The sequence below is a fragment of the Tiliqua scincoides genome, chromosome 3, assembly GCF_035046505.1.
Source record: "Tiliqua scincoides isolate rTilSci1 chromosome 3, rTilSci1.hap2, whole genome shotgun sequence".
NCBI classification, from domain to species: domain Eukaryota; kingdom Metazoa; phylum Chordata; class Lepidosauria; order Squamata; family Scincidae; genus Tiliqua; species Tiliqua scincoides.
In genome coordinates, this window is record NC_089823.1 from 162456040 (window position 1) to 162471367 (window position 15328).

General features: G+C 41.2%; 1 protein-coding gene across 1 annotated transcript in view; it reads right to left on the reverse strand.

Moving 5' to 3' along the window:
* The window catches only part of PLCE1 (phospholipase C epsilon 1), a 148629-nt gene that overhangs the window by 65557 nt on the left and 67744 nt on the right, over positions 1–15328 (reverse strand). The window contains exon 3 of the mRNA XM_066619359.1: positions 12693–13009. Coding sequence (XP_066475456.1) covers positions 12693–13009 — 317 coding nt within the window. The remainder of the gene's footprint in view (positions 1–12692; positions 13010–15328) is intronic.

A 15328-nucleotide genomic window follows, 5' to 3' on the forward strand; every position in this document is an offset into this window, starting at 1 on the left:
AATTCATATCAAACCACCATAAAGTTTGGGAAAAACTTTTTTGACCCTCAATTTTGTAAGCCTGTGTAATCTGTCAGGAACCACCAGAAGTGATGTCATGACCGGAAGTAATATAATCAAGCAGGAAAATTTTTAACAATCCTAGGTTGCAAACCTACCCACCCTGACCCAGGAGTAAGTTCCATTTTCTATCATTGTTGAAAGGTTATACATAGTAGCTTATTAAAAGTGCAGGTCTGTAACATTTCCCCAAATGCAGTCACATACCATCATAACATCAAGTCTAATATATTAAAAATAAAATATGAAATTTTTGGATAGTGAGATTATTAACTCCTTTAGGTTACAATCCTATTCACATTTTTCTGGGAGTAAGTCCTACTGACTATAATGGGACTTACGATGGGCTCTCAGATAGCTTGCCACAGCCTCCTCTTATCAAAGGGTCAGCTGGCGAGGGGAGTTCCAAGCTTCTCTTTAGGCATGTCCTAGGTTCACAGATTTGTGAAAACTCCCAGTTTCTCTTTGATGTGCACTGCATCCAAGACGCTCTGTCTTCTGCTAAGGTTGATTGGTAAGGTAATAAAGTTGGCTTTCTCCCTTTTAGCTTCCTCTTGCTATCTGGTTTATCAGGGCTGGACCATTCTCCCATGCATTCCTGTCTAATTGCTACCTGTGAAACATTACCCCAAAATTCTTTGCAATTGTGAGCTTGAATGCAGCCATAATAAAAGAATAAGGTCCCTGGGCTGCACTGTGGGACATATGGCTATCTGCGACACACTGAAAAGAGTAAAAAGATGTACATAGCTTGTTCACAGTATCAACTGCATAGAATACCTTTTCACCTTTTAAACCTATAGCTAAGGGTATTTGAAAATGGTCTCTTTTTTTTTTTTTGCAGATTTCGTTATATGAAAAAATTGAAAAAGGTCAACAGTGGTTTTATGTGTTTTTATTTTCTCATTTTTATTAAACACTTCAAAAGTGTACTAGGTAAGTGATATAGGTGATATAGTGTCAGCAGATGCAGCTACAGTATTATTTCTAACTGGAAAAGCAATCTATTTTAATTTCTGGAAAACATCTTAAACACTAAAATGAAGTGTTTTGTGTTTTTATATCAACAAAAACAAACACCTCGCCTATAGCTCTATGAATTACTCATAAAATGAAAAGCAAAAGAAGTATAACTATTGAATGCATCCACAAATGAATGGATCTTTCAGAACTACAGCTTATTGTTAACTAACAAACAAATCTAATAGAACACATAAACAAGGACAGATAGATAATTATGCAATATAAAACTAGTATGTTCAAGAGAGAACCCCAGATAACCTGTACCACATTTCACCCATAGTAGAAAGGATACAAAACCCCAGTGGGAATTAATCACAGAGCTCCCTTTAAACTCTACACTAAGCACAGCATAACTTTTGCCAGTTGTCCTGGTAATGTAAACAGAAGCTTAGAAATATCTCAAGTACAGAAGAAAATATGGAACTATAAAAAGGAGTTTCAGATTTCTTTAGAAGTACCAGTGCTTAACTATTTAATCTGAAAACTGCATGGCAAGAAATGTTTTACACTTTCACATCTAAAGTTCTTTCACATCTAAAGGACTACCAATTAACAACTCTATTTACTTATCTATTGGATTTATGCCACAGTCTTCAGAAATACAGTCAAAACGGCTCACAAAATAAAAGGTAATATAAAAAATAAAAGCAATAAAATTGTTAAAACTCTAAAACAACATTCACACACTGAACATGGTAACAATCTAAAATCAAGTCAGGACTGAATTAAAAGCTCTCTGAAACAGGAATACTTTTAGTCAGTGTCTAAAAACTGGCAAGGAGAGAGTCATTTTGACACTTCTCAAGAGGCTGTTCCATCGATGAGGTGTTGCCACCAAAGCAACCCTCTTTCTCAGTGTAAAGAGCCATATCTCTTCCAATAATGATCTTGAGTAAAAGTTTCTTATGGCCCAATCCTATCCAGGGCCTGCTTGTGCAATGCAGCAGAGCCTAAATAGTGTCGACTAAGTCTTGCATCTGCCTCCCTGGACACCAATGGGCCTACTCAGATCAATGCAAGCTATTTTGCTCACATATATCCAGTAGGTTCAAAGGGGTAAGTCAAGGTAAGTCAGGCTGGGGCATTGGATCTTGTGGATATCGATGCCACTGAAAGTCACAGTTGGCCCAGCCTGGTCCCACCCCAATTCTCCCCCAGTATCCCTCTGCCAACCTACTTGCCCCAAAAGGTTTGGCAGCCCACTGCTGCCAGCATGGGGCTTCTTGGCTCCCACACCATTGATAGCAAGCCACCTGCTGTCAGAGCAGCTTATGGGATGGTGGGACCGCGTTACACTGACATTATGGGATCCATTAGTGTAAAGCCCTGATAGAATTGGGCCATTAAAGTCTTTCATTAAAAGGTTTAAAGCACAATGCAAAGGCACTCTTGGGCCAGCACAAGTACCTTGTGCCAGCCTCTAGATGCCACAAAAGTGCTGTAAGGCACTTCTGCAACACCAGGAGAGTTGGCAGCCTGGTACAGAGGTGTGCCAGCCTCCAGAGTCTGAATCCAGCCTCCACAGTGCTGACCTAAGTTACATTTGTGCTAGCAGCAGGCCGCCAGCATGGGAGTCTGGGAAGAGGGGCTCTCCAGACCAAGGAGAGAGCAGGGGAAGGGTGGGTAGGTCAGTGAGAGGACCAGGCTGGGGGGGGGGGTGTAGAACCAGGATCTGGCAGTTAGACCCTATCCTAGCCTGAGCAGCCCAGTCTTACTCTTGGCCACTCAGATCAGTGACACCGATTTAGGTGGTGCATATCCAAGTGGTCTCATAGAGGCAGCTGCTGCGCAACATGGGGTATCCAAGTTGCGCTGCAACCTGGTCCAGCCCTGCAGCCTGCTCCAGAGAAGGTTAGGATTGGGCTGCCCATGAATGAGCAGGTTCACATGAAAACAGGCAATCCTCAAGATAACTGGGTTCCAGGTCATTAAGGGTATTAAAGGTCAGAGTCTGCATTTGGCAGCCACTGTAGCTGTCTCTCCCCTTCAAATCATGTTGTCCATATGGATTTGTTAAAGAGCTTGTTTTCAATATTCTTCATCTGAATTTGGGATATGCAAAAGTAAAGATAAGACTTTAGAACAAAAGTTTTTTATTCTATTTTTAGAATAGCTCTTGTGGTACTACGCACCTATTTTTGTGCACCTATACTTCTGTGCACCTTATTTGCAAAGTCCTTTACCTTTATAAATATCCTACTGTACTACTCTGTAACCACTGGATACTACTGTATCCATTAGTAATGTATTACTATTACCTATTAGTATTACTAATGTAAGAGTTTCTAAGTCTAAAAAGATAAACCTAAACAACAGTCATATATATTAATACAATGTGACATGAGCTGGTTTGACAGTGAGTGTCACATCTGTTCATGAATTTACATTTTGCTACAGGGTTGACTGATTTCAGCTTGTCTATTAAAAATTGGTTCACCAAGACACAGTTTCAACAGTTTCCCTAATGAGAACAAAGTGATTCCTAGCAATGTTTATTTAGGCTTCTGCAAAGCAAACTCTTGTTAGATCAAATTTAGGAGTTCATCTGGGAGTATTCTTTATATAATTTGCTGTTTTAAAAGTTCCAGTTCTGTTAGTTACTTTGCTTTTTGTTTGACCTGAAAAGAGAAACAGTAATCACTGAAGAAGAAAAAAAATACTGTGTATATGACCTTACAATATCTTATTTTCATGTATAAAATATGAATTCATGGTGTATTTGCATTTCACTGTCCTTCCAAATCCAAGGCAACATGCATGGGAAAAACGAAATGCCACTTTTACAACAAGCCTCTGTGATAGATTAAACTAGGACATGTACTCTTTACCACCTGCTCTGGAGAAAACTGAACTGTTGCTCTGCATATCAATTTGGTCCACTACAGTGGGCCATTTGCAAACAAACTTCCTCTTACTATTAAGTCAGTGGTTCTCACTCTCTAGGTAAGTTTGAGCTGCAGTAAGTTCTTGCGGGCATGGGGGGGCAGCTACACGATCCTCAGGATTGCAACACCAAGGGGGCTGCAGGGACTGACATGTATTCACCAAGTCCCCACAGCAGCTTCCCAGGGGTGCAGGAGCCCTGCACAAGCATCTGCAGGGTTCCCCATGTCTTCAAAAGTGAAAGTGCAGCAATTGCACTCCATTTTTGGTTTTGTGGGGGTGGAGTGTGACTGCTGAGCTTCCACTTTTGAAGACATGGGGAGCCCTGCAGACACTCATGCACAGCTTCCCTGCACCCCCCAGGAGGCTGCTACAGGGACTGATAAGCACATGCCAGCCCCTGCGCCCCCCCTTAGCAACATGATCCTGGGGATCACATCGCTGCCTCCCCCCACCTCTAAAGGGGGCAGAGTCCAGTGCCCTCTGGCTGGGGCATCATGACACCCCAGTTTGAGAAGCCCTATATTAAGCAGAAGCATAGATTTGTACACAGCAGTTAGAGGGAGGGAAGACTGACCAAAGCAGTGAACCAAGCACTGCTTGCACACCACCCATAAAGACCACTTCTCACCTCCTTGGTCAACAGCATTGACGCAACTGTAATTTTGGGAGTGAAACTAGGGTGAACAGACAACACATAATATATAAAACACTGCCAAAGGCAAGTTGTTACAGATTAAGGGCATGATTAAAAGCAACCAAAGCCCAAGCTCAAGCCATAACAGCTTCAAAATGTTTCATTAAGCTCTATGATTATTGGAGTCACAGCTGATGTTATCTAACTAAATCAAATGACTACATATCTACTATATCTTAATACTAAGACTTACCAAAAGGTTTATAGTGTAATCTCTTTAGCTTCTGAGCAATGCAATCCTAACACTGCCCTGAGTTGGTACAAGTCCGTATGCCAGCTCCTGAGTGGCACGTTCGCGACTACTCAGGAACAGGCTAGGCCAGTGCACAGAAGTCCACTGGCCTAGTAGAGCCAGGCCATCACAGGGGCAGGGAGAGGGTAGCAGAAGGGAGGAACAGAGGCAGGGAGGAGGCATTTTAGGGCAGAGGAGGGAGGCCCAGGGGTCAGATCGGCCCCAGGAGGGACCGATCATGGCAGTGCAGGGACAAGCCACAGCAGTGCAGGCCAGATTCTAACCCTTGGTCCTGGCTTGAGCAGTGTTACATGGGTCACTTGGATTTGTGCCTGCAAAATCGCAGGTACAGAACCAAGTAGCTCCATAGGGCTACCTGTGGGCGTTTCTCAGGGTAAGGGGAATAAAATCCCCATAATCCGTTTTGCGCACCAGCCTGCACCAAACTTGCACTTGATACAGTGCAGGCTAGGATTATGCCCTAAAACGACTAAACTTGCCTGTAATTATACATGCCTTTTCTAATTAATTATGAACACACTGGAACAAATACTTATTTTTATATGCTTTGATAAAAATCAATTACTAGGAAAAATTTTAAAGCAGCTGTTTATGAACTGAGTGAGACATTCATAAAAGAAAACTCTCTTATCAGAGAAAGAATCTGGCATCAGAAGGAGGAAAAATTCTTTAGAGAGCCAAGATGACAGAGAAATATAGCTGTAAGCGTTCCAAACAGTGAATGAGATTAGGGACCCGCAAAGATTGATAAAATTAAAAGCATCTATCTCTCAAGATGTTTCAGCATAAACAGAAAAATAAAAACCTGAAATGGATGGGAACAAAGGCTTTGAAAAATGAAGCAACATGTTCCAGACATAAACATCCTAATCTTAGTCATGTCTACTCAGAAGTAAGTACCAATGAATTCAATGGAACCTTCTCCTGAGTAAGCATGCATAAAATTGCAGCTCGGAAGCCCAATACTATCCAGTGCTGGCACAGGAGGCCTGCACAGCCCACTCTGTATCCAGAGTGGATACACTCCCTTACCCCTTGCTGAACTCTAGCCTGCTCAATGGGGCTACTCAAATCTGTGCCAGCAAAATCAATGGTGCAAGTCTGAGAAATGCCATGTAGGGCTTTCAGACCCAGGAAGGAGGTTAGGATATGGCCCAGACCTCTGACCAGGCCTGATTCAACCCCCATTCTGCATTCCCCCTGCCTCATTACACCCCCTATTTTGCCCTACCCCTGACCTGCTCAGCACTGTACATACCAATGCCAGTGACTGCAGATCCAGCACCAGAAGATACTGCAGACTTTCCTGCTGGCACTCTTTACTTCCAAGTCGTTGAAAATGTTTATGACGGCTGGTAACAGCTTGGCCTTAGGATCAGGCTGTAAGACTGTAGTCCTAAGTATGCTTACCTGGGGGTAAGCCCCAATGAATATAACTTGACTTGCTTCTAAGCAAACATATATAGGAATTCTCACCTCACAGTATTAGATAAATACTGTTTATAACAATAATAATACTGCCAATTCTGCCTCCCTCCTGTTGCAACTGCTGCATACCATTCTTTATTTCTCTGGGGGACACTGACCTTCAAATAGGAGATTTCTCAGGGGCACTGGGAGCTGCAGGGAGGAAAAAGTGGTTAAAAGCTCTTTTGCAAAGGTCCCCCAACTTATCAGACATTCAAGGTATGAACATCCAACTTATGAACAAACTTGGCTGGCCCCTTGAGGCAGATGCAGCTCTGGAGACATCGGTAAAACAAAGAAGAGAAGCTGCTTAGAGACAACAGGAGAAGCTCATTGAGCAACTTTGAAAACAGCAAGCTCTTACTGCTGTAGCAACTAGGAAACACAACAGCTCAATAACACTGGATAACACTGAAAATCTGGTGATTCCTGAAAGCTGAAGGGAGGGAAAGGATGAAAGAAGCAGTCAGAGTGGCCAAGGCTGATTGGGCACAAAAACAGCTGAGATTCTGCAAGGCACAGGGGTGCATTAATACTGTCTGGGAAGAAGTGAGAAGAAGTGGGCCCTTAATGGAGGTGACTCCAACAACAGAATAACAAAACATGGCCACCATTTACCACTATCAAGTAGGAAAGGAAAGAGGGGAAGCCCCCCATAGCTATCATCTACTCTCTTTAGAAAGCAAAGAAAATCTAACAATCTATATCATGCTTTGCTTCAAATATGGAAAGCAGAGATTGTGGTTTATTCTGAGGAAAATGAGTTATGCTTGGCCAATGCAATGAATTCTGTGCTCTTGTGCAGAGTTAGTACCTGCTGCTCACAGTTCAGGATTCCCTATGGAGCTGCATTGCTTTTGCTCTTCACCTACTGTGTATTACTTTCTCTGTACGCACCAGTTTTGTTCTGGTTCTCTCTGAAATATCGCCATTGGTCTCTGACTTGACCTGGCTCCTGGTTGCTTTTCTCTTTTAAACACCCAGTTCTTAATGTGGCATACTTTCTTGATTCCTGCCTACGAGTTTATAACATGTAGATTTGATGCTTGATACTCAACACAGCTTCAAGTTGTGGCTTTCCTGTGGATTTTTTCCTACTATACCCCTAGCCCATGTCATCATGTTGTTACTTTACATTACAAAAGTGATGTAAAGCTACAGAAGAATTAAGATAATTTCACCAAGATGATAAATAACACATATCCAATACCAATTCTTGTTGTACCATAAAAATATTTCATTTTTTTGTACATAAATATTTAAAACACTATAATTGCCTCTTTATTATAATAGACCAGCATTTTGGTTTGAAAGAAAAGGAATATACTGACAAAGGAACTTCACAATGTAATCTGATTATATACACTGCCCCAAATACACTGTTCCAAACAAGGACTGGAAACAGTTTGATATTTGTGCAAGCATAATCTTTTCAAAGGTTTCTGCAAACCCAGTTTGGTGTTCTAAAAATTCTGTACTAGCACAGAGAAATATTTATTTACATTCCACTGTTGAACAAAATGATCTCTTTTTTATGACAAGAGATTAAATTTGTGTTGTAACTTACAATAAAGATTTTTTTGTGTGCTTTTTTTTTTAAGCAGAAGAAGCAGCTATAGTTGGTTCACCATAGCTCAGGGATAAATTTGTGGTAGCTTATGATATAACATAGCTGAAATACCATTAATGATTTTTAATTAAAAGATGTTGTCCTTCACAGGGCTCTCTCATATGCTCCACATATTGTAGTCAGAAGCTAAAAACAGCCAAGAAAAATACACTTGTATGCCTTTAACAAGAGTATATCCAATAAAATTATAATATACTATAAATGAAATAGGTTGCTGGAAAAAATTTCTTCATTGCAAAGAGAACCTAGTAAAACATCAAACTATGCAGCAAATATTTAAAGAACAGAAATATACTTCTCTGCTTTTCTTCATTTATTATAGCTTTTGCTATATTCAAAACTCTGACAAGAATAAAAACAAAGCAACAAACACCAGACAAACATTTTCAGTTACAATTATGTATTGGAAGGATTGTCTGGTTATTTAAAAAAAAAAAAATTAGCATATTTATATCCTGCCCTTACACTAGGCCAGCTAAAATGTTATTAATGTCTACAGTAAAATAGAATATAAAACAATAAAGAAAATGAAATTATCCTTGAATCTGCACTTGAAAAAGAATTTTATGTAATTTCCTAAAGGTGTTACTGATATTAGTAAGTTTCTTTTGAGACCTTTCCAACATTTGCATATTTCGGTATCCATGGGGATTCCTGGAACAGAACCCACATGGATAATAAGGGCGTCCCTGTATATGTAGTACAATAGAAGTGTTCTTTTCCAGTAAGATAGGATTACAGCCCAAGTCTTACTGAACACAATGGGCTTACTTCTGAGTAAAATAAGCAACACCATTTTCAAACACCTCTAGTACATGGTACACAAAGTCAATCTGTTTCCCACATGCTCATTTCACCTCATTCCTTAATGGCAAGGGAGGCCCTCGTGGGCCCCCTTGCTTTGCCGGTTCATCTCCAAATGTTTGTATACGGGCAAAAGGAAGCAGACTGTGTTTTCATAGGCAAGTGGGCTGAGAGCTGGCTCCAACAGGCTTTGCCACTGTTGTTAGGGGACACAGGGCCCAATCCTATCCAACTTGTCTCGGGGCAATGCAACTCGGGGCAATGCAGCCCCGAGGTAAAGGAAGAAATGTTCTTCCTCTATGATTGCCTCCCCATTGCAGGATGCGGTGCATGCCCCATCGTCATGATTGCACTGGTACTGGAAAATTAGATAGGGTTGTGCCCACAGTGGACTTACTTTTTTTTCCCCACACAAAAAGTGCGAAAGCACAGATTTTATAACAGGGCAATTTTAAATGATGCATTAAAAGAATTTTTAATTTCTTTTAATTTTTGTCAGGCATTCTTAAACCCTATTACTGAATGATTCCACAATAAAGTTATGTGATTCTACACAAGAGGCAGCTTGTGGAATCAATGGTAACTGCATTAAGCCAAAAGCTCCTTCATCAGGAAATAAGAATTATGAAATAGTATAAGTTTCCATATATACAACATTTATTAAAAAGAACACTTACACGCTGTGTCGTTTGCATGCAATAATTGCTCAGCAGAAAAAAAGGACAGTGATATGAAATAGTTGTCTTTCATAAGTAACAGGGGTCTGTCATCTAAAAATTCATTCTGGCTCCCACAATATAAATATAGTGAATTATTTTTGCAGGCAGTGCCAGGAAGCCAGCAAGCAGTTACTGTTTTTTGCCAACTAAAGTATGATTCTTTCTGTAGGAATTTTCTTTCAAATATATAAACAAAGATAGATAGAAAACCACTTGTTAATAAAGTATGACAGACATATTGAACATTCAGCTAATATTGTAAATAATGCAAGGAAATAATATAAACTCAATGTTTTCCAAACAGGCACTGTAAATTGCATTAAAGAAAATGCATTCATAACTTAGTATATATTTAGAATATCCCCAATACATATCCTCCACCCACCCTTCCCCCACACTGGAACACCTTCCTCTCGCTTCCTTCCCACCTCCTCCTGCCCATCCCAGAGCCTTGCATCGGGTCACCACACAAGCTGTCATGGAGGCTGGATACAGCTACCGTGTGCGGGCACACTTCCATGCGTTGGTGTGGCTTGCTCTAGAGAAGGTGCAAACATGCTTTATGGCACATTAGCGACCATCTTAGGCTGGCGCAAGGGACAGCCTAACTCATAGTTAGGATTGCACTGTAACTACAATAGTCTTACCATAGTCTTTCGAGACTGAAGGTTGCCTACATATATAACACATGTGAATGTGTGTGAAACCTAAATAAACAGAAATAAAAGAAAAAGAAACATAAGAATATAGACGAGCATCATGGAAGGCTGGGTGAAAATGGATGAAAGAGGAAAACACGTGGACAAAATTTGAAGTGTGGTTATAACTGAAAACAGCTGAAAGATGAAAGCGATAAAAGTCAAAGTATTGCTTTATATGCATTTCCTTATCATGATCCATTCTCCATATAATTTGATGTGTCACAACAGCTCTAAGCAGCACAGCTACACTACTTTACTAAAATAATATTAAAACTTTTAACAATTACAGAGTAGACAAGACCTTACCATGAGGGGGGAGGGTTTTCCCTTTTGTCTACCAACTAGAAGTGTGGGTGCTGGGAAGGGAATTTCACAATTATGGGGTTTCACTAAAAAGGCCTCATCTGTTTTGCCTACCAACTAGATCTCTGCCAGTGCCAGGTCAGAGAACACGTCCTTTGATGATCACCAGTTGATGCTGGGTCAGTTGATATGGGAAAATGCAGTCTTTCTTCAATCTGATCCTTTCTTTGTTTGGGTTTTAAAAGCCAATATCAACCCTTTGAAATGGGTTCAAAAGCAAATTGGCAGGAGCCACAGTGCCGAGTCTTGAGTCGAGTCGCCAACTCCTTGACTCAAGTAGCCCACAGGTCGTAACGGTGGCTGCTGTGACTTGTCCTGAGCCGTACTGACTCGAGTCTGAGTTTTTTCAAGAAACAAGTCAACATGCAGAAGCAGGGGAAAAACGCAAACAAGCACACCCCAAAAACAGAGTCGCAAGCACACACAAAAGCAAGCCTTGACTCGAGTCTATTGGAGTCTTTTCATTTTTAGGGTAAAACCCCCAAGTCCTAAGTCAGTGCCCAAGTTTTTGACATGCGTGATTTGAGTCCTTATGAGTCCTTATGGCCCATGTGATATTTGAGCTCTACCAGAGCCTCAGCAGTCTCTCACCATCTTGGTCTGCACCTTCTATCATAGCATTCCATGCCTTCAGAAGTTTCCTTTCCTGTCTCCCTCCCACAGCCATTTCTACCTTCCACAGCCTCAGAAGCAGCACTGCTGAAAGGGCAGTGCGGGGACAGCCCAATAATCACAGGGGCTGGATAAAGAGCTTCCAGGGACCTTATGCTTCACATCATTGGTGTAATGGTGCAAGACAGGTGCTTTATGCTTCCATTCCTTTCCCCCTGCCAGTAATCCTGCAGCTTCATTTGGACCAATAGATATTTCCAAACCACTGTCAAATGTACTACAACAGTGGTCAGACAATGACTAGGTTTCATTTATCCAGGTAGCACTGCATACGGTTAACCAGCTGAAGTTTAGAAAAATGCAATACAGCAGGTTATGCCAGTATAATGACATAAGCTGTCTTCTGTCACACTAACAGTGCAATCCTATCTTGCTCTGGGACAGGCAAGCCAAGAGGTCTGCGCTGTATCCAGTGCAAGATTGGGGCCAGAAGTGGCTCAGTTGGAGGCAAGGAGAAATTTTTCCCCTAAGCCCCGGGTAAGCCACCATGGCCCCATGGTTCTCCTCCTACTTCTGCCACCTCAGGAGGTGGCACAAGTCCAAGGAGAATGGAGCAGCTCTGCGCTGCTCCAGAAAAGGGGTTGGGATCTGGCATAGCTGGGTCCAAGTCCTGCCTTGCACTCCCTGTCCACTCACCCCCAGGACCACCTTCTGCCTGCCCTCCCTCGAATGCCTCCCTCCTGCCTTCTCCCTGCCCTCCCCAGACCCTTGTGTCAGCCAAGCTCACACAGAGTTGGCAGAGAGGCTGGATGCAGCCTCCGTGGGCCGGTGCGTGTCCCTGCGCCAGCCCAGCCATCTCCCAAGGAGGTGCAAACATGCTTTATGACACGTTTGCAACCCTCCTGGCCAGCACAAGGGACTTGCGCCAGCCTAAATGAAACTCAGGATTGCACCCTAAAAGCATTAAGACTAAGACCACGGGCGCAATCCTAACCAACTTTCCAGCACTGACACAGCTGTGCCAATGTGGCATACACTTCATCCTGTAGTGGGGAGGCAGTCAAGGGATCCTCCTCAAGGTAAGGCCAAGTTTATTATCTTACACCTTGGGGCTGCACTGAGGCTAGGTCAGTGCTAGAAAGTTTGTTATGATTGTGTCCTAAGACATTTAAGAGCTTTAGAGACTAATATTTGCCTCAATTCAAAAGTCTTCAGATAAACAATGTAGTTTCTTTAAGAAAAATCACAGCTTATGAAAATGCTTAATTTTTATGTGGATTATGGACAAATACATTTGAGCTGTTAATGGAATCTAGAAATGCTTATTTCATAATGCTTTGTACAAATTACCAGTATTACGAATGTCCCCATGCTACTAATGAAAGATAAAAGACAACAAACCATGTGCCCTGTATACCATCCTGAGCTCCTTGGAGGAAAAGTGGTATAAAAATGGGAAAAACAAACAACCTTGTCTTACCTCATTGAATCTTGTCACCAGATTCTCAACTGCATTCTGTTCCCCATTGGGGGCAGAAAGAAGAGTTGCAGAAATAGAAGCTTTAATAGTTGAAAGTTTGCTCTGGCATTCAGCATTTCCCAAATCTCTGGTTAAGAAGCAGAGGTAGTCAATGGGTAATACTTTTCTGTAGAGATCCTGTTCCTGCTCAGTCAGAATACTAGCAACCTCCTCTGGAAACTGAATGAGATGCTGAAGGTCTATAAGCTCTTTACTGATACCAGCTATGGCAGAAGGAAGGGCGTTTGATCCAGCCATAGATGAACTCAACTGTCGTTCTAAAAAGAAACACAAAATTAAAGTTGGCAAGCTTATCCTCCTTTATCATATTAGATTTGACAATAAGTTTATGAAACATAAATTTTTTGTACTGCACCTGCTTATATTTTTCCTTCATGCAAATAAACAGCACTTGAAGAAGTTCCTTTTTAATTTCTATAGATCACTTTTCTCCTACATAGTTGCAGTACAAAATCAAGGTTCACCTCTCCTCATTTCAGCTCAAGACTTATTTTAAGGCACTGTTGTTAACCTATCCAGAAATTTTGACTATTATTATTATCTAAATTTATCCAGTTAATGTAAGGGTAACTGAAGTCACCAAATAGCAAAACGTTTTCTGCTTTGGTTGTCTCCCTGATTCCAGTCTCAAAATACCACCATTCCAGTTCAAAAACGCAATCAAAGCTGTGGTGAGGGGTACAACGGTATGTCCCAAATAATATGCTTCTTTTTGACCTGGTATGTTTTACTCAATGTGTTATGGATATTGAATGTGCCTATCTGAATCTTCAGTTAGATTTCACTTAATAGTTGGTTACATTGAAACCTGCTTTTTTTCAACACACTGAGTCTACAATTCAATTATAGTTGTGCGTTGCTTAGTGACCTGCCAACTATCGACCAACTGGATATATCACAGTGGTCATTAGCTGGCAGTTGGTGGTTTTAAAAATCAATTTAGGGAAAAAAGCAATTTAGAAATTGCTTACCAAGTGCCAGGTTACCTTACAGAAGGCCCTGGACGTCTTCTCCGTATCACGCAGGCCTCTGCGGTTTGCAGAACAGCTTGCAGAAGCTTTTGGAAGCCACTTCCGATTTTCGGAAGCCACATCCAGTTTGCTTCCGAAAACTGGAAGTGCCTTCCAGAGGCTTCTACGGGCCATTCTGAGGCCTGCAGAGGCCCTATGTGAAGAAGATGAGGCCTCTGGAGCCTTCCAAGAGGCAGCATCCAGTAAATCATTTTCACTTAGCAACCAAGTCGCTTAATGACCAGGTCCATGGAATGTAACCCCATTGTCAAGCAACACACACCTGTATGTTGAATCTATAATTTTTTACATACAGTTTTACATAGTGTATTTGTTAATAAAATGCCAAGATATGACCCAGCCTTGTGTGTGTAACCTTAGGTTGTTTGCAAGATTTTAAGCAAATATCTTACACACTCTAATTCTGCAAAGGAGTTTGCACCATTAAACATGTTTCATTTAATACATTCAGTTGCCCTTGGAATATATAACATCACATCTCAAGTACAATGACTGTCCTTTCCATAGATTTTAATCTAGTGATAACTGTATCCCACTGATTTTCACTGTTCCACCAGGTTTCTGCTATCTGCACTACAGTAAATGTTTGTTCCCATCTAACTCCAAGCAGTGGCATAGCTAGGTCATTTGACACCCAAGGCCCATAAATTTTTGTCACCCCCATATGATAAAATTCATTCATTCATTCATATTTTTCACATTTTTATACCACCATTCCTCTAAGGAGCTCAAGGTGGTGTGCATGGTTCTTCCTGCTCTTTTACCACACAACAACCCTGTAAGGTCGGTGAGGCTGAGAGATAGTAATAGTCATGACATGAATAATAAGAATGGCCAGAAAATAAATGCAGTGAATATTTCCCCACAAGCAATGGATGAACATCAGTGCCCTCCCTTGCTGTTGCTCCCCTGCACACAGTAACATACTGCCCCTGCATCTGAAGGTTCAATGTAGTCATCATGGTTAATTACCACTGATAAGACTATAATCTACCATGAATGTTTAGAATCCACTTTAAAAGTCATCTACACCAGTGTACAACCACACCCAACCTTCCTACCAGAGGCATCACTAAGGTTGGTGTCACCCAGTTAGTCTGGTAACTCATGGTGTCACCCCCATTAACTTTATTTTACTATACAGCAGTACAGGTTATCCAACCAATCAGTAACCAAAAAAGTGGCCAACTTGATGACACTTGATGACAACTGTTTAGGAGTTTGAGTATTATCTCTGATACGAGGAAAAGGGAACGGACTCATAATAAAATCTTGTTGGTTCCATGCTCTGTCATAATAATAGCTCATTAACTCTAAGAACACTCAGACTCATTGGTCAGTTCTAAGAAAAACCACTTTTTGTGACATAAGACAGTAATGTTTTTCTTTTCTGGTTATTCGGCTATAGCTTTTGATAGAACACAGATATTTCAATACGGATTGTTTCATTACATTCTGCTTTAAATCACACATCGAATGATATATAACAAGATGGTATTATTCCTAAAAGCTACAATTTCCACAATTTTGGTCACTAATGGTGTC